Source organism: Balearica regulorum, chromosome 11, assembly GCF_011004875.1.
Source record: "Balearica regulorum gibbericeps isolate bBalReg1 chromosome 11, bBalReg1.pri, whole genome shotgun sequence".
Taxonomy (NCBI): domain Eukaryota; kingdom Metazoa; phylum Chordata; class Aves; order Gruiformes; family Gruidae; genus Balearica; species Balearica regulorum.
Window position 1 is genome coordinate 1,648,443 of NC_046194.1, and position 21,283 is coordinate 1,669,725.

At 57.3% G+C, this 21,283-nt stretch overlaps 3 protein-coding genes and 1 long non-coding RNA gene across 4 annotated transcripts in view; 3 read left to right on the top strand and 1 right to left on the bottom strand.

Annotated features, from left to right (window-relative positions):
• Nucleotides 1-21,283, bottom strand: part of LOC104641987 (transcription initiation factor TFIID subunit 9) — a 189,992-nt gene that overhangs the window by 70,225 nt on the left and 98,484 nt on the right. The gene's annotated exons all lie outside the window — the stretch shown is intronic.
• On the top strand, nucleotides 659-3,565 carry LOC104641927 (transforming growth factor beta activator LRRC32). The gene is made up of 2 exons (XM_075762928.1): nucleotides 659-819; nucleotides 1,574-3,565. The coding sequence occupies exons 1-2, from the start codon at nucleotides 700-702 to the stop codon at nucleotides 3,542-3,544; spliced, it is 2,091 nt and encodes a 696-aa protein (XP_075619043.1). The 5' UTR covers nucleotides 659-699; the 3' UTR covers nucleotides 3,545-3,565.
• LOC142603289 (uncharacterized) lies at nucleotides 10,563-12,301 on the top strand. Its single transcript, XR_012837178.1, has 3 exons — nucleotides 10,563-11,287; nucleotides 11,714-11,829; nucleotides 12,102-12,301. It is a non-coding gene; the product is annotated as an uncharacterized LOC142603289 (long non-coding RNA).
• On the top strand, nucleotides 15,417-18,750 carry LOC104641184 (protein Wnt-11b). The gene is made up of 4 exons (XM_075762926.1): nucleotides 15,417-15,645; nucleotides 16,106-16,383; nucleotides 17,043-17,335; nucleotides 17,879-18,750. Exons 1-4 carry the CDS (start codon nucleotides 15,498-15,500, stop codon nucleotides 18,051-18,053), a joined length of 894 nt encoding a protein of 297 aa, XP_075619041.1. The 5' UTR covers nucleotides 15,417-15,497; the 3' UTR covers nucleotides 18,054-18,750.

Sequence of the window (21,283 nt, forward strand, 5' to 3'; positions counted from 1 at the left end):
TGAGCGGAGAGGGCGTCAGCCTAAAACACCGGCTGCGGCCCCCGGGCTGAGGCCGGCTGGCTGTCACTGCCGCCGTGCGTGCCCCGGCTGGCTGGTGACGTTGGGCTGGCGCAGGGCTGAACCGCATCCCGGAGGCGGCAAAGTGTTCCCCACCACGCCAGCTGTCAGGAGCGCGAGGGGCAGCAGAAGCCAGGCTGCGTCACCTTCCACATGCATATGTGTGTATGCATATATATATTTTTATATATATGTATACAATTATTTTTTTTCCTGCCAAACCCACCTAGGACTAGAGCAACAGCTCTGCAGCTGAAGCTACAGCAAAACGCATCCTTGGGCAACCATGCAGCAGCCCGGAGGAACTCCCCCCAGACCTCGCAGCTATCCCAAGCATCACCGCTGCCTCCCGGCATTCCGTTTCGGTGGTCGGTCCAGCCGATCACCTGAGCGCCGGTGCAGCCCTGCCTCCTCCCCATCCTGCCGTTTCTCTTTCCCTTCCTTGTGGCTTTCTGTCCTGTTTTTCCCCCTCTGCAATCTTATGTCTTTCTTTTCCCACTTCCGTAGCTACAAACACCCACAAGCATTATCTCCTTCCCCCATCCCATCCTGAAACCTATTTATACAGAACCCGGCTCCTGCCCAGCTTGCCAGAGAGCGCTGGAGGAGCAGGACAGGGTCAGCAAGTGCCCGCAGCCCAACATGCTCTTGTTTGAACACCGACTGGCTGAAAGAGGATGCTTGCTGCTCTGGCTGCTCCCGTCTGTTCTCAGAGCCCAGTCTAACGAGGAGACGAGGTCCAGGACCGCTCCGTGCCAGCAGGTAAGGCTGCTTTCCGACGAGCCCACAAGGCTGCGAGCATCCCTCTGCACAGTGCATCTCTCTCGCCTCCTTCCAGCCTCCATCTCTTTAACCATCTCAGCTTTGATCTCCGCTTTCCTGGCTCCGAGCCGGTCTGGCGGCACCTTCCAGCAGTCCCTGCTGCAGGGTGGTCACGGATGTTACCAAGGCAGTTGGGAGCCTGGACGCGGAGCGGTTGGTTTCTGTCGTACCCCCACCCCCCGCCACGTTCGTGGGTACGACAGAAACCAACCGCTCCGCGTCCAGGCTCCCAATTCTAAACTGGTGGAGGAAATCAGGATGGTGGCCCTTCCTCTGCCCAGACAGGACAGGGATGCTCTGGACCAGTCCCTGGGCTGTCCCAGTGGCCTCCAGACACTGGGTTTGCCCCACCAGGTTGCTGCATCTTCAGTGCTTACGCTACTTTTTGGGCCCATCTTGGAAGGACGGCTCGCGGGGTGAAAGACTAAGTCTTCTCCTTGCTCCATCAGAAATGACTCAGTGGTATCGGCCAGAGTCTCAGAAAGCCCACCTTAACCTTGGGGACAAGTTCTTTGTCTCTGAGCTGTGGCATTAGGTGGTGTGGCTCCTTCCCATCCCAGGCTTGCGGGGAGCCATGGTTTGTAGCAATGCTCATTTCCACATTGCTCGTGCCCATCTCGGACAGCAGCTGGCTTGGCTGGAGCTGTGGTTTGTAGCCCCTCTCGTGCTGACGGCTTCTCCTCTCTCTCTGTAGAGCCCCACGAAGGTATCTTGCAAAGGGGCTGGCCTGCGGAAGTTTCCAAAGGAGCTTGGCCAAGGAGTTAAGTACCTTGAGCTCTCCAACAACTTCATCCAAAACCTATCGAGCAGCCGCATGCCAGAGTTTGGGCAGCTTGAGTACCTGGACGTGTGCTTCAACCAGCTGGAAGCCGTGTCAGCCACGACCCTGGCTCAGCTGCCCCAGCTGCGCTCTCTCCTCCTGGGATCGAACCATCTGGACCGCAATTACGTCGCTAACGGGCAAGCCTTTCGTCTGCTCAGGAATATAGAGGTCCTGGACCTGTCGGCAAATAACCTGGAGAGCCACATGGCAGGCTGGTACATCAGCAACCTCACCAGGCTGAGGACGCTCGATCTCTCCGGGAATAGGATGACCAGGCTGCCGGCAGGGATCTTCTGGAGCACGCCATGGCTGCGCGAGCTTGACCTCAGCAACAACTACATCATGGAAATCGAGGAGGGAGCTTTTGAGGCTCTGGAAGAGCTGGAGGTGGTGAACTTGGCTTTGAATTCCCTCCACTGTATCTCTGGCTTCAGCCTCACGCAGCTGCGAGTTTTAAATCTCAGCTACAACGCCCTGGAGCTCTTCGTCTTGGAGGAGGGAGCGGAGCCCTACCTGCTTCAAGTGCTCGACTTGAGCCATAACAGACTCCTCTCTTTTCCAGAGCTCCCCAAAGCCCATTATCTCACACACTTAAACCTCTCCAACAACCTTATTGCTTCCCTGCTCCCAGGCTCACACCATGCAGGGGAGTTTGTACTTCGCTACGAGGAGATGGCGAGGTTTAACAGGACCTTGCATCCCACGGCTGGTCTGACGCATGTAGCTGACCTGGATCTCAGCAATAACCGGCTGCAGCTGTTCCCATTTACCTTCTTCCACAGCCTGGGCTCTCTGCACAGCCTCAGCCTGGCTGTGAACTGTCTCCAGGACATAGCCCGGGAGTCGCTCGCCGGTGGCATGGAGCCCGGCGACCGCTCGCCCATGTCGCCGGAGCGTGCCGCCCTCTCTGTGCGCTCGCTGGACCTCCACGGCAATGCCATCCATGTGCTGCCACGCTGGTTTTTCAGTTCTCTGCCTCAGCTGGAAGCGCTCGACCTGGGCTCCAACAGCCTCCAGCCTTGTGAGAGCCAGGGCAGCCATCAGGGAGGGGGCTCTCGTGTGCCAGCCCCGGGAGACACCTGCACCCCCTTCTACAACGTGCCTCGCTTGAAGCATCTGAGTCTTTGCAAGAACAACATTATCAGGCTGCACCCCTACGCCTTCAACCAGACCTCGCTGCTCTCCCTGGACCTGTCGGGGAACAAGGACTTGTTCATGCCTAAGGAAGCGCTGGGGGGGCTGGAGTTCACCCTGCAGAGACTCTCTCTGAGGGGCAACCAGATGGACAACAGCAAGGTGGAGCTCCCCTGCCTGGACACGCTCAAAGTCTTGGACCTCTCCGGCAATAATTTGAGCCTTTTGCCCACAGGTCTTTTCTGCTCCTCGCTGGAAAGCCTGGATGTTAGCAATAACAACCTGCGGACGTTGGAAAAGCCGGCGCTCGTGAGCTGGCCCCCCAGCCTGAAGGGCATGTCCGTGGCTGGAAACCCCTTCAGCTGTTGCTCGCTGGCCTGGCTGGACACGCTGCGGGTGGCCGGCGTGGGCGTGTGGGACCTGGACGAAACCTTCTGCGCCTACCGGGACGAGAACAGGAACTTCTCAGCCAAGATAACCAGCAGTCCTTGGTGGCTTTGTCCACATCCCAAGGGCAACAGCTCGCTGGCTCTGCTCGTGGTTGTGATGAGCCTTTTCTTTCTCGGCTCCGGGGCTTGCTGCCTTCTGAAGAAAGGGCAGAAGTCACTGGACCATGCTGGACTCCGCAGCAACAGGGTTGGGGTCTTCCCCCACTGTCCCAAAAGAGAGGAGCCAGCCGAGGCGAGGCCAGCAGTCACCAAAGTGTAGCCCTGCCCTGGGGAGCAGGAACTGTAGTGGTCAGAACTCTAATTATTATTAGTAATATTAATTATATTATTGTATTTTAGACCTCCCCCCCTCACCGGTATCCTGCGTGTTTTGCAAACCCAATAAAAGGAGCGTGGTTGGTGCTGAGCTCTGGGCTGGGCAGGGTGGTCTCTGGGCCACCTCTCCCTCTTGAGAGGGAACATCTGCTCTGTTCCCTGCGAGAAATTAAACGCACTATAAGCAATTGCGGGTGGGTTTCCTGCCCTGCCATCATACATTCTCACCACCCAGGACAAGAAACCAAAGCCTGGGCTGCTTGGATTGATGTGGATCCCCCCCCATCCCCGGCCCCATCAGATGCTCGTTGTGGGACGGGAGTTGTCTCCAGTGGTGCCACCTGCGTGTTTCCCAGCTCTCCCAGCTGTCACCATTTCCCTGTTAAGCAGGTTTAACAGCTCGGTTAAATGGCTGCTCACCTGCTCCTGCTCCCCCAAGCATTCCCAGCCCGGTGCTGGAGGAGTGGGCAGCGGCAGGGGATGGTACTGCTGGTGGCTCTGGCAGCGGTGGGTCGCAGAGCTGGGGCGGGAGGGGGTTCTGCAGGATCCCACCTCTCCTCTGCCTGTTCCCGCCGAGCTGTCATCCGAAGGGGGGTGTTGGGCTCAAACCGACCCCGGGCGCTGCTGTGGGTGCAGGCAGGAAATCTGCCCTGTCCTCACCCGTTGAGATGGCAAGAATGAGGGGGGCAAGCCCAGTGTGTGCTGTCCCCGGGTGATGCTGGGTCACGGGCTCTGTCAGGTGGGTGCAAAATGTTCCACCCCCAGCACCTGGACTCCTGAGTCTGCGGTGGAAGGGGCAGCTTGGTCTCCATCACAGGGGGTAAGTGCTGGTGGAGCCGTGGTCCTTGGTGTGTCTGGCATCCTCTGAGCATCTGTGCGCTCGCAGCCAATGTTTAATTTGGGGGGGCTAGGACCCCAGCGAGGGAGGGCGGCAGGAGAAGGTGCTAAGAAGCCACACTGGCCGCACGGGACGGCTGCTGTCCTGGCGTGATGGGCGCAATGCTCCTGGTCTGCGCACAATGACCGGCCGTCTGCCCTGGTGCAACACGTCCAGCTCCCCAGGACAGGGTGGTGCTGCACCCCCGTGACAGCAGCCAGGTGCCCCTGAGCACCTGAAGGGCTGGGGCCAGCTCTGGGGGAGCATAAAAATCAGGCTGCAATAAAACCTCGGGTGTTTCACATCTCTCTGGTTTCACCTTGAAAGTCCCCAGCTGGCCCAGGCCACCTACTTGCCCACATACCTGTTGGGTTAGAGGATGTGAGAGCAGGAGGGCTTGGAAGTCACTTAAAATCCCAGTTACTTAACTTTTTTTTTTTTCCTTTCAAGCTTATCGTGGTTTTACTGTGAAGCAAAGGGCATTTTTGCTGCAAAACATATGCCTTCCCCATGCTGCCACGTTGCTGCTGGCGCTGCAGCTTCCTGGCCTTTGATGGGCACCCAGCTTCCGAGGGACCCCCAGTGCCTTTGATGGCCCCGTGTTTCCATCCCTGCCTCAGTTTCCCTTTGGGCTCACACTCTGCGCCTCGTCACAGTGAGCGACCGGCCAGTGCCCGGGGCATCGCGGGGGAGCCTGGCACTGTGTGCCACCACCCTGCAGGGACCTGTGGGGTGGGCAGGCAGCCTGTGCCCGTGGTGAAGACCCAGCGTCCTGCTTGAGGGCAGCTGTTTGCTGGATCTCCTGCTCCCACACGCACCCTTCCCCTTTTCGCTCCGGCTCCCTCTCCTTCACCAAAATCCCGGTGCGTGCCAGCCACGCTCCCACCACAAGCCCTCGTCCTCTCCCAACCCAGCGCTCCCTGGCTCTGTCCCCTGCTCCAGCGTGGTCCCCAGCTAATGTGCGCGAAGCACGGTGTGCCAGAAGCCACCGTGCCCCCTTAGTCACTTCTGCACTTCTCCGCAGCAGGGTCCCCTGTCCTCGGGGGCACCCGAGCTCCCTGGGGCAGGGACGCACTTTCCTGCGTGCCCGCGAAGCGCGGTGATAGCAGGTGGGTGAGCTCAGCCCGGCTTCGACCTGTCCCTAACGCTGTGCCAGCCTCCTTCCCCATCCTGGGCCCTTGGTGACATTACAGGGACGTTCTTCGGGGCTGCCTGACCGGAGCCCAAAATGCTGCTGTTGCCTTTGGTGGGTGTTTCTGGTACATTTTGTGTGGCCTCTGTTCCTCATTTAAACCCCCTCCCGGGCTGTACTTTCCATGTGTGTCACCGTGAGATGTCCTGCTCTTTCTTCACCGACTCCCACCAGCGTCCTCCTCGCGTTAAGGCTTGCGGAGGGCTGGACCGGCGGGGATGCCGTGTACCGCGTCGGTGCCAGGCGCTGCCAACGCAGGCTGTGTCATGTCCCTGCGTGGCTGGGACCTGACAGCTTGTCATCCTGTCACGACCCTGCTGGTGGTTGGGTTGATGGTGCTTGGGGTGATGCCTGATGTTTTCTCTGGGGATTAGAGCATCTGCTAAAGCATGTGCTAACAATAGGAGAAAGGATGCTGGTACTGGTTTCACCCTGCAGGGAAGGCTCCCAAAGACACGTAAAGCTTAGGGGGAAAGGGGTGGAAGAGAGCTGCTGGCCCTGCTAAGGGACGGGGTGCTGCCAGAGCCCAGGGGAGGGAAGCTCTCAACACAACACGAAAGCCTGGAGAACCCCTGAGGCCAAAGAAGGGTTGCGAAGGTCTGGAAACCGAGTCAGGGAAATGGTGTGTTGGGTTATTATTGTTATCGATGTGCGTGTGCTTTCCCGATTCAAAGAAAAGCAGGATTCCTGGCTGTGGTCTCCTGGGTACTACCAGAACGCCATGTCAGCGCCGAGGGCAATGCCTCCTTCCCCCAGTGACGGGGAACGCAGCGTGCTTTTGGCTTGGCCGGGGCTCGTGCTGGCACAGAGGGTGAGGAGCTGCGACCAGGCTGGCCGGACCCTGCCCCTGCGAACCGCGTTCGCGTCAGCAGAAACCAGCACGAGCTACCCACCAGGTCAAGAGAAACCCGGCTGCGGTGCTAACAGGAGGGGTACGTCCTCCGCCCGGCATTGCTCCTCAGCCTGAGCTTCCCGCAGCTTGGGGGAAATGGTTTCCTTATCCCAGGGGTGTCTTGGCATCTCAAGCTTCTTCGTGATCCGAAATGAGGGTAAAAGATCTGTAGACTACTGAAGTTCAAACAAAGAAAGTGATAATGCCAAAAATGATGTATTTTCATGTCAAGCTGTAAGGCAGCAGGAGTATAAATTTTGGTCTGAAAAAGAGCAGTGGTGGTTAAAATATTCTGGCCGTTTACAAATTTTCTAGAGAACTAGTTGAGAAATCCATCAAAACTCATTCTTTCCAGTGGAAAGCCTTCACATTTCACTGGATCTGCATTTTCAAAGAAAAATAGATTTTATCAAAACTTTCCAACTAGCTGTTCTGCTAACTCATGTGGAAATTACCTTGTCTGCAACTAACTCGAATTAGAGGACTTCTTTTTTTTTTTTTTTTTTTCCCCCCCTCCATTTTCCCTTTCTCTCCATGGAGATGAGAGCCAGAGTTTCATCTGCTTCAAGAGCTGAAGAATTTCCTGGTCGCTGGCTGGTAGCTATCGCTCCTCGAGCTGCCCCTGCCCAGCAGAGCAGCGAGAGCTCTCCTCATCCTCGGCGTTTAGCCGGAGCACAGGTCAGCCTAAATCTCCCCGACCCTATTATAAGGGAATGCAAGATAAAACGTGCTTTAGGCGTGAAACCAGCGGAGCAGTGAACGCTGTCTTCCTCCCAGCAGCTCCTGCCCTGGGTTTCACCCGACAGAAGAGTAAGTCCACTCTGGTGCGCAGACCGCAGCAGAACGGCTGCTGAAGGTATCGTTTCTTTTATTTTTTTTACTGATGCTGCTGCAATCTGCGTTCCCAAATGAGGCTGATCTCAGAAACCACCGTCCTCTTACCGTCGCCTGGCTCCCCGTGCCAGGGTGGCTTTAACGTGCTCCTAGCTAACGCGGCATCGGGATGGGACAGGAGGCTGGTGGCAGTGGCTTGTCCCCATGTGCCACCTCTGGGCCACCAGCCCACCTGTCCCTCCCACTCGCAGGGCTGTTCCGCTGCTGCTTTCCATTATCACTCACTGCCACAGCCTCTTCCGCGTGACTCAACAAAACTCCCCTGGCAGCAATTTGTAGCCTAGTTAGTGAGGTCAGGCGTGTTATTCATAACACTTTCTTCCTCTCTGGTGGGGCTCCGGCCAGGCTGGGACCCACCACCGGCTCTCCGGCACGCAGACCTTCAGCCGGAGGAGACTCTGGCAGGGGGCAGATGGGGAACGCAGCTCCCAGCATCTCCCCTGCCTTGCCAAGTCCTGTACTGCCTTCTGCAGCATCGCTCGCAGGGCTGCTGCGGGGGGAGTGCAGATGCCAACACATGTTCTGCAGCTGGATCCCCCCCGCCCGGCCGTCCCGCGGCCCTGGGGACGGGACGTGCTGCAGAGCCTGCTCTGGGCTGCCTGCAAGGGGACACTGCCACGGTGCAGGCAGCCCTGGTGACAGCAGCTCCTGGAGTGTCACCCCGTGCTCTTGTCTCCTTACAGCTTGAACCCACAAGCAGGTGCAGCCCCGCGGTCCCTGGCCCCAGCTGTGGGACGTCTCTAGGCAGAGGTGTGGGAGCAGCCTCGCGGCGAGGCTGGGGAGCCACGGGCCAGGTGAAGCTGGAGAGCAGCATCGTGACGAAGCAGCTCTGGAGGAGATCAGCTGGCAGGAGCGTGTCCTTGCAGGTCCCCTCCACCCCCAGCCTGCTTCTTAGTATCTGTCCTGTCCTGCGGTCACTGACTCCGCCACTACATCGGAAAGAGGAAGGAGGATGCCTTTGCTAAAGGAAAGCAGCCCTCTGCAGCAGGACAGTCACCCGGCACCCAGGGTGACCCTCACCAGCATCCCCAGCCTCCGGAGGGGACGGGGTGCTCCCAGGCGCCCGCCTGCAGCAGGGATCTCGTCCCCAGCCTCTGGGATGTGGTGGGAGCTGGCTGGGGAGCACGACCTGCCTCCTCGCCAGGACGTCAGTGCCACATGACAGTGTGCCACCGCCACCTGTGTCATCACAACCTGCCACAGCCTGCCAGGGAAAAGGATGTGGCTCCTCACGTGGTCGGTGAGCGTGGGGTGGGGGAGCACCGAGGTCCCCAAGGGATTGAGGGGACAATGGGCAAGTTGATGGCAAGGGGAACCAATGGAAGGTCCTTGTAGGAAGCCTGGAAGCCACAAGCTGTTGCAAGCTGGGACGGTACGTGGGGAGGGGTCCTTGCGTGCTTATGCAGGTCACAAACCACTCACAGGCATTTGCTTTGGCCCCTGCCCGAGTCCTGACAGTGGGACACACAAACCTTTGGCCACCCGGGAGACCCGCTTCATGTTTCTCTGCTAATTAGCTTAATCCCAGGAGCAAGCTCTGTTTGCAGGCAAGCCCTGCCCCAGTAGCAGGTCTTCTCCTTGCCCTCCCCTGAGCTCCTCCTTGAGCTTTCTCCTCCTGGCTGTGTCCCCAGGGCAGCCAACACCAGGCAGGCAGTTGGGGGGGTGATGTTTTCCAATGTCCCCCCCTGCTCCTCACCTGCTCCCCTCTGGCCTTTCCCTCCGCTCCGTGCCTGCAGACGAATCCCCAGCAGCGCGGCTGCACGTTCTCTCTGTGGTGGCTCTCCGGCGTGGGCAGGCTGGGGAAGGAAAGCCTCTCCCCTGGGCTGGGAACCCCCTCCTGCGCCCCCTTCTTCCCCAAGAGAGAGCCTGACACAGAAGGGGAAGGGGTATTTTTAGCACTTACCCTCGGTTGTTTCAAGGATTGAGCTAAGAAGAGGAATTGACATCAAATGAAGGATTGCTTTTGCTTTAAAAGGAAACCTTTTTTTTTTTTTATCCTACTACTCAGTCATTGCAAAACTTTTCTGTGAAGAGGGATTGCTAAAAATCACCTTTTGTAGGAGGCAGCAAGCTCGAGCAGGACGCTGGCGTCACAAATCACAGGACACTGGCGTCACAAATCACTGGATGCTGTTCCCTGTGCAGGCACTGGCTTCTCAGGAACTTGCCCAGCTCCCACAGTGACCTCGCATCCCGAAGGAAGGGGACACGGTGGTACTAAGCCCCTCTGCCCCAGCTCTGGTCACAGCTCCCAGCACCTGCGAAGCTACAAGGTGTCTCCACCTGCCAGACCGTCCTCGCACGTGTCCTCGCCGCATTCCGGCTCTCCAGCAGCTTTGGTGACTGTTGCTCACAGCTTCCCCCAAACCCCCTGGGAACCCAGGTGGTCTCGCTGTCCCAGCTGCCATCAGACCCCAGTACGCACTGGCTATGGCAACCCACCTGAGATCCTCCAGCTCCCAGACTAAGATGCCATCCACACCTGGAGGAGTTTGCCTGAAAGCAACAAGGTTAATAGTGGAAAGAAGTGCCCTGTTGCAGTGTGAGACTTGGCAGCACCAACACGGCAGGCAGGAGCGTGGTGAGAGCAGGTCCTCCAGGGACTCCAAGGGGAGATGGTGGCCCTTAAAAGCAAAACCACTGGCCAGAAGGTGGCAACATCCCCTCTCCTTTCTGGGCCTGACACTGCACAGAGCAGAGAAGGGGTCAGCCCCTTGTGCAGGATGGGTCCATTTTGGTTTGGAAGCTCTAACCCCACTCAGACCCACCTTTGGATTGAACAGCTCGGGCGATGGCAGGACAATGCTCCATGTCCCGCTCAGGTGTCCCTGATGTCCATCCATCTCCTGAAGCTCGACCTGCACCGGCCATAGTGGGTGCTGGGGGTGCGAGTGCCACAGCACCTATGGGGTGCACCAGCGCGGAGGAGGGTGTTCAACAGGGGTGGTGTGAAGTCCTGCCCCAGAGAGAACAGCCCCAGGCACCAGTATCTGCTGGGGCCACCAGCTGGGGAGCAGCTTCACCTAGACAGCAACCCCAGACCTACGCAGAGGTGGGCTTGCACTTTGCCCGCCTTTGTGTCTCGCTCAGGAGAGACGAGGGGACTGCTGACCTTCCTGACCCTCCTGCTGAAATCCTCTGCAGGATCTCGTTGTGCTGATGGTCGCTTTTTTCTCGGGTGGCGCAGGGCTGTTCCAGGTAGCCGATGAGATAACGTTAGAAATCACGCCAGAAGGATTAGCATCTCCAGCAGAGCCTGTGTTCCCACCGAAACCTCCTCATCCCTCAGCAGAGACGTGGCGCTGGGGCACTTTGGAGCAACGACCAGCAAAGCAGCTCTTTGCTGCTGGGTGCAGAACACTTGCCGCAGAGGAGGTCCAGGGCAGAGTGACTGTAACTGGGAGGGACTGGAAGTCACTGGAGCTCCTGCATCCCTCTGGCTGGAGTCAGAAGGAGGAGGTGTCTGGTCAGATGTGCCCAGCACACAGGATTGCCTTTGCTTGGCAATTCCTGCCTTGCAGGTGCTTGGTGAACTGCTGCCCTCCCTCTGCCTGCTGAGCACATGATGCCCAAAAAAGCACCCAGGCACCTCCCAACACTGACAAAAGCAGCTTTTCCTGGTCAGAAAGTTCCTAATCCTTCCAGAAGCTGCTCAGATTTCCCCGTAACGTCCCCCTCAGAGCCCAAGGCATTTCCCCATTCCCCAAGGCTGAAAAGGGAACTTACAGAGAATGTGATTTCATAACATCAAAATCCTCGGGGTTAGAGTGAAAGGAGCGCTTGGGCGAGCAGGAGGGAGAAGTGCGGACATCGTATCTGATTTCGGGTCCAGGTAAGAGACAGATCTGCAAAAGCCATGACTGGGAAGGTGAGATGCTGAAGAAATATCAGGGACTTCCAGAGCATGGTGAGTGCCAGCAGGACCCAGCTGAGCCAAGAAGGGTGAAAGCTGAACTGTGTCACTGTGGTGAGACCAGTCTGACTTCGGTCTCAGCAAGCACGACGGATGACTTCATGGCAAAGGACCCCAGCTTTACCCCCAGCCCTAAGGAGTCTCGCAGCACCCAGCCATTCGTCATATGGCAGAGCCCCAGGCACCCCAGGGTGCTGTCACCCTGTCCCACACAGCATCAGCATCTGGCCCCAACAGTGGATGCTGCTTCACGGGGCTTTTCTTCCTCAAACCTCAGGGTCCTGTGATGCGTATAAGCAAAATCCATCATGCCAGGGACTTAACAGGGACTGTCTCTCATTGCAGAGCCCTCGGTAGAAGCAGACCAGGGTCAGAGATCAGGTCCATCTCTGCCACGTGCTGCCCGGGATTGGAGCCAGAAAGAGTTTGATCTTCCACGGGACGGCAGTACCAAGCCTCAGGTACCACTGGAGCAAAGCAAACAGCAGCTTCCATGAATAGCAGGGATGCTGGAGGGGACTTTGGGCTGATGAGGGAGCAGCTGAGCTGGGTTGAAAATCTGGGGGCTTGCAGAAAACTGAGGAAAAAAGGTGAATTGCATTGTGAAAATGGTCAGGGTGCTTGAATTGTGTCTGGGACCATAAGGAAGCCTAGAGAGTGAAAGATGCTCTAGGGACTACTCAGGCTGAAAGAGCACAGCATGTCCCAGCGCTCCCTCATCTTCTCCTGGCAGGCTTTCCCAGGCGAGCCCGCTCCTGCAGAACATCCCTCCCGTGGAGACCGGTGCGTTGCCAAGCAGATCACATTGCCCCTGCGGATGGATGAAGTCTGCCCGGATGCCTCTGCTCGACCTCCCCGCAGGCTGTGAGTTACACATCCCGCAGCTGGGGAGCACTAACTGTGCTAGGTAGTGTCTGACTTGCCCTTACGTCTTCCTCCGCGGGGCAATAATCGGGGCTGGAGAGGGCAGCGGAGGGACAGGACCTGCCCCGCTCCCCCGCGGGTGCTGGAGGACTCTTGTACCTGATGCTTGGTCTGCAGTGGTTGGGAGCAGCACGTGCTACAAGAGAGGGTGTGCTCGTTGCTACCTTATCCCATACAAATAGGCAGACTGTTGTTATTTTAATCAGTTTAGTTCTCATTTTAGAGACAGAAACCAAAACGTGGGGTTTGGTGTTTAGGGAATACAGACTTGGGTTATCCCTTGTCCTCTCCAACAGGGACTCTGATTTCCGCAGCCAGGAAAGCATTTCCCACCCTGAAATACTCAGGGACAATTTTCTAAGTACCGGTTGCAGTGAGAAAAGGCCCCTCTTGCCCTAAACCAGGGAGTCCCACCCCGACAGTGCAATGTCCAGGCAGTGGCGATGCAGCCAGCGGGGTGTCCAGAGCAGGGCAGGCTTCCCACTCGGACCTCTCCGAAGCAGAAATCCCTGGATGGCGCTTGCTGGCCTCCACGTGCCTTCTGCAGAGACATCCAAGCTGCGTAGCATGACGAGCAGCTCAGCGAATTTGCTTTTATCCTGTATCTTTGCTACTCCTTGCTGAAAAACCATTCCTCAGCTGACGAGAGCGTGCTGTAACTTCGGAGCCCTTTGGTGCCTGTTCGCAGGCATCGGGGAGAGGAAGGTTAATGGGATCAGAGCCAGCTGATTCCAGAGACACTGAATACAGCGTCTCTTTTCTCTCTGTCCTTTAATTAAGCCTCGTGTAACTCTGCTTGGGATTTGGGAGTGACCTCGGTGCTTTCCTAGCAGGACCCTTGCTCATGGGCCATTGCTCCGGCACAATGCACCTTGGCCTTTTCATTCCAAGGGAGCAGTTTGGGAAGGTCAACAATTCAAGCTGCATGTCCTAGTTTTAGTGCACATGATAGCAAGTCAAAGGGAGGTCATGGGGGGGATGCTAACCAACCACCCAGTTAGGCCCTGGAAAGGGAAAGCACCTTTCAGTCAGAAGGGAAGTTGCACAGCGAGGGAGAAAGTGAAAGCCCAAACTAGAGGTCTTCAACCTGTGACTTTCCAAAAAAAGCTGGTGTCAGCTGGACTTGTCTCCTAAATGTCACCTCCCACTGTGGCAAAATATCAGCCCACCTGGTTCCTGCAGGTCTTCACAGCTGCAAGGTTGCACTTTTGTTTTCTGAATCTTTCCCTTCCTTAAGTAGAAAAAGTACACCTTGTGACAAGCACGTGTGAGCCATGGAAACATCACGCCAAACCAACCCCTGGCCAAGCAGGCGCCGTTTTCCCAGCCGCATCATTTCTACCAGCTGCAACCTGGTCCCCGTAACAAAACGGGCACTTCTGCAGCTGGTACCTGTGCCCAGCGCTGCCTCGCTGGCCCACGCGTGGTCAGCCCGCAGCACCACGCAAACTCCCCTCTGGGCTGCCTGTGAGACAGCCAGTGGACTTCAAGCTCTTTTCTTTTGGCCTGGAAAGGCAAATTGCTGTGGAAGCTGGTTACGCTGCTTTCAGGAGCCTGGAATTAGCAGTAGGTATCAAAGCATTAGTCCTGATCCGGAAAGCCCAGTGACAGAGTCAAAGCAAGGTTCTTTAGCTGTCCTTCCTGCCCCCATGCACTTTGGGGTGCTGAAGGCAACAGAAAGCCCCCTGCCAGCTACGGACTGGGGTTTGCAGAGCTGACAAGCTAAAGACAGCCCCATGCTGAGTTAGATCCTGCTCTGACCGCCTGCTTTCTAATGGGCGCGTTCAGTTTTAGGGCTGTTTCTCAAGTTTGCGTGGGCAGGGCTGTAGAGCGGAGCGCGGCAGACGGAGCAGTTGCACTGCAGCCCTGCACCTTCCCGCAGCAGGGAGAGGTTGCTTTAACCCCATTACTTTGAAATGTGCTTGCGGGGTGCACGCCGAGAGCCCTTGCACGTGTCCCCTTCTGCTCACCCTCTTTCCCTGCAGTTATGAAACCCACTAGCAGCTGCCGATGGCCTGACTGAGCGTGGGTCAGTGAGGTGGTTTGTCTGTAAGAACAGGGGCTGAAGCTGTGAAGTCGGTGTCCAGGGGCAGGATTTCCCATGTTCAATCAGCTTTAGTCCTAGCACAGCCTTTGGCTGGGTCCTCTCCAGGCTGGTGGGACCAGTGCCCATGCCCTGATGGACACAGATACATCTGGAGTCTCGGTTATTGCAGAATCCCTCCCGGCTGTCCCGGTGGGGCTCCGGAGACAGAGGAGGCAGATGGCTGAGACTTTTGCTCTTTCTGGTTCAAGGAAAATATTTTTTTTTTTTTTTTTAAAGCTTCTTGCAAAGAAAATAAGAAAAAAGCCAGAAATTACTATCAGCCTGTGCCAACCCCCTCTGTCCATTACTAATGTCCTGCCTCTCTGATTCCTGCCAGCCAGGGATGAGTGTTCACCTCTGAGCAGAGCCACGCGGTTGCTTCGTGATCTGATGGCCAAAGGTGGAGAACGCCACGGCTCCGGTGTCGGGCCCGTTGTGCACAGCATCTCTGCGCCTTGTGGGGGGCACGAAGGGGTGTGCGGCAGCTGAACGCTTAGTGGGGTGACCCAATGCCCCCCAGCTCCCCGCCACGCAGAGCCGCTCCATCCTGCAGTGAGTCATTTCTTAATTGTTTCCCAGGTGCTGTTTTGGGGACGGTCACAGCTCGTAACAGCTGTACCCCCCCTGCACCGCCCAAACCCACCCCCACCCCTCCCCGGCCCTAACCCGCTGTGAATGGCACCGAAACCGCCTTTGTTCCCCTCCCCGGGGGGGAGGACCGCGCTGCCCGCGGCTATAAAAGGGGGCGGCGGCCCCGGCCGCATCCCCGGCCCCATCCCTGGCCCCGGCCCCATCCCCGGTCCCGGCCGCATCCCCGGTCGCATCCCCGGCCATGGGCCGCCCCACCGCCGCGGCCGCGCTGCTCTGCCAGCTGGGGCTCTCCGCGGCCATCCAGTGGCTGTGAGTAGCACCCCCGGGGGGATGCCCACACCCACCCCGTACCCCCTTGTGGGGCTCCCCCTCTCCGGCTGGGCCCCTGGAGGGGTGCCTGTGGTCCCCCCCCGCGGCTGACACCCATCCTCTCCCCGCAGCGGGCTGACGGAGAGCGGCAGCGGGGTGGCCTGGAACGAAAGCCACCACTGCCGGCTGCTCGCCGGGCTGGTGCCCGACCAGTTCCAGATGTGCCGCAGGAACCTGGAGGTCATGCACAGCATCGTCCGGGCCGCCCGCCAGACCAAGAGCGTCTGCCAGAAGACTTTCACGGACATGAGGTGGAACTGCTCCTCCATCCAACGTGCCCCCAGCTTTGGGCCTGACCTGCTGAAAGGTAAAGGATGTTTCGTCCGCTCTGTTCATGTTCCTCTTCCTGCCCCAGGTCTCTTTCCAGGCAGGCAGCGCTTTAACGTGCAGCGCTTTAACGTGGAGCGCTGCTGTTCAGCTGATGGGTGTCAGTTTTGGAGAAACTTGCTGCCCTTCCACTGGCGTCAATCCTATGCAACTTAGATCTGCGGGAGATGACTGATGGTAACTTCCGTTTCAAACATTTTTGAGCTGCTAGAGGCTCAAAAAAAAAAGGGGGGGGGGGGGGGAAGAGGCAGGGGGGCCAGGCTGTATAATGAGAGCATAATATGATAGATGGCAAGGTTAAAAATACAGCACAAGAAAAACGCTGGGCTGTGGTTTTATCCTGTTGCAAAGAAAAAAAAACCCTCATTTGCATTGTGAGCTCTTTGAGAGGAGTGTTTGGCTGGGCAGGGAGGAAGGACATGTCCCCCTCTTCTTCCCAGGAACCCGGGAATCCGCCTTTGTCTACGCGCTGGCTGCTGCCGCCGTCACGCACTCCATCGCCCAAGCCTGCACCTCGGGAGAGCTCCCTCTCTGCTCCTGCGGCCCCGTCCCCTCGGAGGTCCCCGGGCCGGACTTCAGATGGGGCGGCTGCGGGGACAACCTGCGCTACGGCCTCCAGCTTGGCACCGCTTTTGCTGACAGTCCCTTAAAATCCAGCAAACTGGGGACACAAGCGCTCAAGGCCATGAATCTGCATAACAATGCGGTGGGCAGGCAGGTGGGTACGGAGCCCACCTCGGATTGCTGCACGCCTTACAACAGCCTGGGGGGCAGAGGTGCCTAATGCAAGGAGGTAGACTCCGGTCAGGCTCTTGGGATGCTGTCCTTAAAGTCAGAGGGGAAACTAAAGGGTTAAAACAGAGTTAGGTGTGTTTGCAGAGACATCCCCCGCTGCTTCCCACCTCCCAAACATCCCCGCACCCTTTCCACAACTAGCACAAGATATTTGCCCGCTTCACACCAGTACTTCCAGTACTTCTTTCCACCCCTGTCGTGGGAAGCCGAGGTTCGTCCCGCTCCGCTCTAGCTGGGCTCCCCAGCCCTGCGGAGAGCTGCGGGGTTTTGTGCTTTCAGGCACTCGTGTTCCCCAGGTGAGGACGTGGCTGTGCTGTGCCAGCATGTCGTGGTGCCTAGGGAAGCCACCAGCCCCGCTGGAAGCTCCAGCAAGGAGTTCCCAAGGGTTAGGTTCTTCTCACACGGGAGGATGAAGCAAGGTTGAGTCCTTGATTGCCCCCTTATATTCATTTAAAGGCAGCAGTACACAGCTGAGCTCTTTGATCTCTTGAAACTTCCCATGCATGCTCTTGCAAATCAAACCATAGGGTGAGTACCAGGAGAAAGCAGAAGCAAATTAATCTGTTTTCCTGTCCTCTGCAGGTGCTGGGTGACTCCCTGGATACCAAGTGTAAGTGCCATGGTGTTTCAGGCTCCTGTTCGGTGAAGACCTGTTGGAAGGGACTGCCAAACCTGGATGAAATTGCCTCTGACCTCAAGTCCAAGTACCTGGCAGCCATCAAGGTGACCCACCGGCTCGTAGGGCCCCGGAAGCAGCTGATTCCCAAAGAAACGGACGCCAGGCCAGTGAAAGGGACAGATCTGGTTTATCTCATCAACTCTCCTGACTACTGCACGCCGAATCTCCACCTGGGGTCTCTGGGGACCCAGGATAGGTAAGAAACTGCTGCAAATACCCTCTAACTGAGCCTCCTGTTTCAGGAGTATCTGTACCACTGGGTTTGAGAGCACGCTGCGGGAACCTGGGGTGGGTGGGCTGTCCCCCGTTAGAGGTGGACACCGCAGGGACTGCTGCGAAATCTGTGCATCTTTAAGGCCCAAGGGCAGGCAGGCAGATATCGTTCTTACAGAGCTATGCAGAGTCCATCAGCTCCGCTCTCCAGCACAGGATCCATCCAGTGAGGAGTCAGGAAGGGAAGCATCACCTCTCCCTGCAAGCCTTTGGGTGCTGCCTGCCAGTAACCAGAACAGTTCAGCAGCCCTTGGAGTCTGCGGTGCTTCCCAGATGTTCCTTTCTGGAGCGATCGGCGTGGGGGGGGGAGTTTTTAGAGGGATGGGGAAGCCTCGTGCCACCTCCTGCGACGGGCACGTAAGCTCTGGGAGGAGGCCAGGGCAGATGATAGCTGTGGTCGGCACCACGGCCGTGGGTGGGCAGGCACGGTCCCTCAGCTCCCGCTCGTGCATCCTCCCCTCGGCAGGCAGTGCAACAAGACCTCCCTGGGCAGCGACAGTTGCAACCTGATGTGCTGCGGCCGCGGCTACAACGCCTACATGGAGGAGGTGGTGGAGAGGTGTCACTGCAAGTATCACTGGTGCTGCTACGTGGTGTGCAAGAAGTGTCGGCGGAAGGTGGAGAGATACGTCTGTAAATAACGCCAGAGGCGTCGCGGCAGGCGGGAGGACTCTTGCACCGGTATCCTCCGGAGCACAGCTGGAGACCAAACGCCAGCCGCATGGGAGGCTTTGAGCTATGGCAAGAAGAGGGCTGTGCGGGAAGCCTGGGCTCTCGCATCACCACAGAAGACCTCAAACTGAGAGGTGCCAGGAAGCCTGAGACCGGGGGCCGACCTCTGCTCCATCCCTCCAGAGCAAGACAAAGGGCTGCCCTCCTGCGGCTGATGGGGAGCATCCAGCCCTCTGTCTCCAGCTGGGGACAAACCATTTATCACTCCACACGCACAGGCCCTTTTCTCCACGGGTGAATGGGGACCCTGGGCTGCCATTGTCTCTTTGCAGGAGGTTTCTGACAGTGGCCTGAAAGCCAGGAGTGATGGATGGGAAGGGGGGAGAGAGTCATCCGTTGGGAGAAGGCTGCAGGGGAAGAAAGCTGCTTCGGGTGAGGGGGTCATGGGCAGGTTTCTGCTGTGAGCTCACCCAACACCACTGAATGTTCCTCCTCAGGGGCAAATACTGGTCTGGTGATGCAGCAGCATCTGAAATGAAGACCATGCTTGGACACAGGCAGAATCAGTTATTGCTCCAGAACTCATCGATCCTCCCCATGACCTGCACGGAGATTGCCGCTGCTCTCACAGTAACGAGCCTTCGTCTTTGACTGATGCTGGCATGCAGGCCCGAAGGCTGCCCAAGCAGGGCAGCGTGGCAAAACTGCACCTACCAGCCTTGTACTGACAAGGCAGCTGCGGCAGCACCGTAGTTTCTGCCCTCTGGGCTCGTGCTGGAGGTGGAAGCCCGCTCAACACGTGGCACGCTCGTAGCTTGTCCTTCCTGCCCCTCCTTCTAGACCACTAAGGTCTTCAGCCCACCCCTTCCACCCCTCAATACCAGGTGTGCTGGCGCTCTGGCCCGGAGGGGGGACACGACTGCAGAGTCCTTGGGAAATAAGAACAAACCTTTAGTCTCTGTACGTAATGTAAGTGGGATTCTGGTGTGCATTTCTTGAATAAATGTGTTACGCTATACCTCTCTGTGGCATGTTTCCTACGACAACCTCCTTCCTCCATCTCTTCCTCAGCTGGCCACAGAGAAAGCGAGGCTGAAGGAGAGCCTAAAGCCCCGTGTCTGTACCCTTACAGCCAGGGGACTGCTTCGCTTTTCATTCTTTCTGCTGCTCGTTGGCCCAGGTTTGCCTTTAATTGCAGATATCAAACATTTGAAAAAACGTGTTGGAAGGTTTCTATCGCTCGCTTCCTTGGGTCTCTGACCAGCCAACAAGGAATCCGGCTTCCTGGGATCCAGCGCGGGCGGCTGGAAGGCGAGGCAGCCCGGGATTATTTTCTGATCCTTGTGAATGTGGGCAGGAGGAGCCAAGCGTGCGTGTGGGAACAGCCAGGATTTGGGCGCCAGGGATGGGGGCTCTGATGCCCCCCATTTCCCCTAGCACAGAGGCTGGCCAAGCGCTTGCGTGGGATAGGAGATCCCTGTTCGTGCAGTCTTTGGAGAGGAAGGATGAGTCTAACCACACCGGTGCCGAGGAGAACCCACAGCACAAGGAGGACAGGTAACCGTGATGGAAAGCCGAGGGCAACTTCCTGCAGCTCACACCACGACCTAGAGACTCTGGGGGCTTTGCGTGCGCCTTGGTTTATTTGCGGTTTGCATTGAATGGAGTTGGCCGCGTTCAGCCCCGGGTCCAGCTGTACGATTACTCATTTCCATATTCATTCAATCATTTTTAATAGCCTCTGCTGGGTCACGGAATCAATTCATGAGCTTTTATTGTAAACCGTCCCCTCCACTTAATGTGCTCCAGGTTTCTGTATTACCAGTGAATAAGAGCCGAGAGTCAAAGGTGGCTGGAGACAAGCCTGGGAGCTGGAAGTCCACATGCTCAGGGGTGAAGCTTGTGCTCACATAGTTAACCAAGTAAGTTAACTACCATTATCAGTTGTTAATGTGCCATTGACTTGATCTGGCTGCTGACATCTAGCCTTCCCAGAGTGACAGTAAAGCCACAGCTGCAAGGCTTCCCTCACAGCTGCCCAAGGCCAAAAAGCCATCTCGAGTTTTTCTTTTAAAATGCAATTAGGGGTTAGTCACCGGCATTCCTCAGGAAAGGGTCTTCAGCTGCAAAACAGCCGCGGTTTCTGTGGCCAGGGCCAGGCTGAGCCGGGAGGTGGTGCAGGTACTTAATTAGGAGGATTGCTTAACTACCTTCCCCATAGCCATCTCCCTGTGCATCCCAGATCAGAGGGATGTGAAACCGGGAGGGGCCGTGAGCTCCGCAGAGCATTGCAAAACGAGCTGGTGAGGAAAAAAAAAAAAAAAAAACCAAAAAAAAAAAACCCCGGGAAGGATCTTGTGGAGTGAGAGATTCAGCCGGGAGGGTGGGAAATGTGATTTGCATTTGGTAACTACAAACACACATGGCCTGGGGTAGAGGAGAGGAGCCACAATAGCTAGGAATGCCCCGGGGAGATGCCGTGATCCCCTCCTAGAGAGGTCCCATTTGAATTTCTGCCTGGGAAAAGGCAGGGTCAAGTGCTGAATATGCAGAGTCCTCTCCTCCTCTGCTCCTTGCATCTTGACTGCAAGCCCAACGGGGAAGAGCTGGGAAAGGACTGGAGGGGTCAGTCAGCAGCGAGGACCTCGGGCTCCGCGTGTGTCCTGCAGGAAATGGGAAAGCACTGGAATTAGTTGAGGGGTGCAAAGGGTCAGGCTGGCAGGAAGGACGATGGCAGGGAGGTGACACTTAAGTGACAATGCTCTGAGTGGGAGGCGTTGTAATCCAGACCCACACCTGGACTTAGCAGGCTGGTGAGATCTGCTGGACTGGAAGAGTCTCCTAGGGAGCCGGAGCCAGAGCAGTCGACATCCAACGATGGATCCGGAGGGAATGAACCCTGTGCTTGGCCCCAGGGGCCAAGGGGATCCATCTGACTGGATGCATTTTCTCTTTCTAACCCTGCTTGGGCAGAAAAGCTGGCAGGAAGGTGCCAGGGGAACATGGAGCCCCTTCACCGCCCCTGGGCTAGCACAAGCACCCTCTGAGGTAAAAGGTGGGAAAACCTGGACCCTGACATCACCCTCCAGTGCCTTCCAGGGCCAGTCAGTGCACCCTCTGCCAGAGAAATCAGTGCAAGAGGGCTTTTCTCCAACCCTCTACACCTTCGCTGCCACCACAAACATCTCCAGCTCTGGCA

Bases quoted from the DNA above. Each gene is read 5' to 3' on its own strand.
- LOC104641184 (XM_075762926.1), top strand. From the start codon at position 15,498: ATGTGCCGCAGGAACCTGGAGGTCATGCACAGCATCGTCCGGGCCGCC. The intron at 15,646-16,105 runs GTAAAGGATGTT...TCTTCTTCCCAG, and splicing joins TGGGCCTGACCTGCTGAAAG to GAACCCGGGAATCCGCCTTT. The intron at 17,336-17,878 runs GTAAGAAACTGC...TCCCCTCGGCAG, and splicing joins TCTCTGGGGACCCAGGATAG to GCAGTGCAACAAGACCTCCC.
- LOC104641927 (XM_075762928.1), top strand. From the start codon at position 700: ATGCTCTTGTTTGAACACCGACTGGCTGAAAGAGGATGCTTGCTGCTC. The intron at 820-1,573 runs GTAAGGCTGCTT...CTCTCTCTGTAG, and splicing joins GGACCGCTCCGTGCCAGCAG to AGCCCCACGAAGGTATCTTG.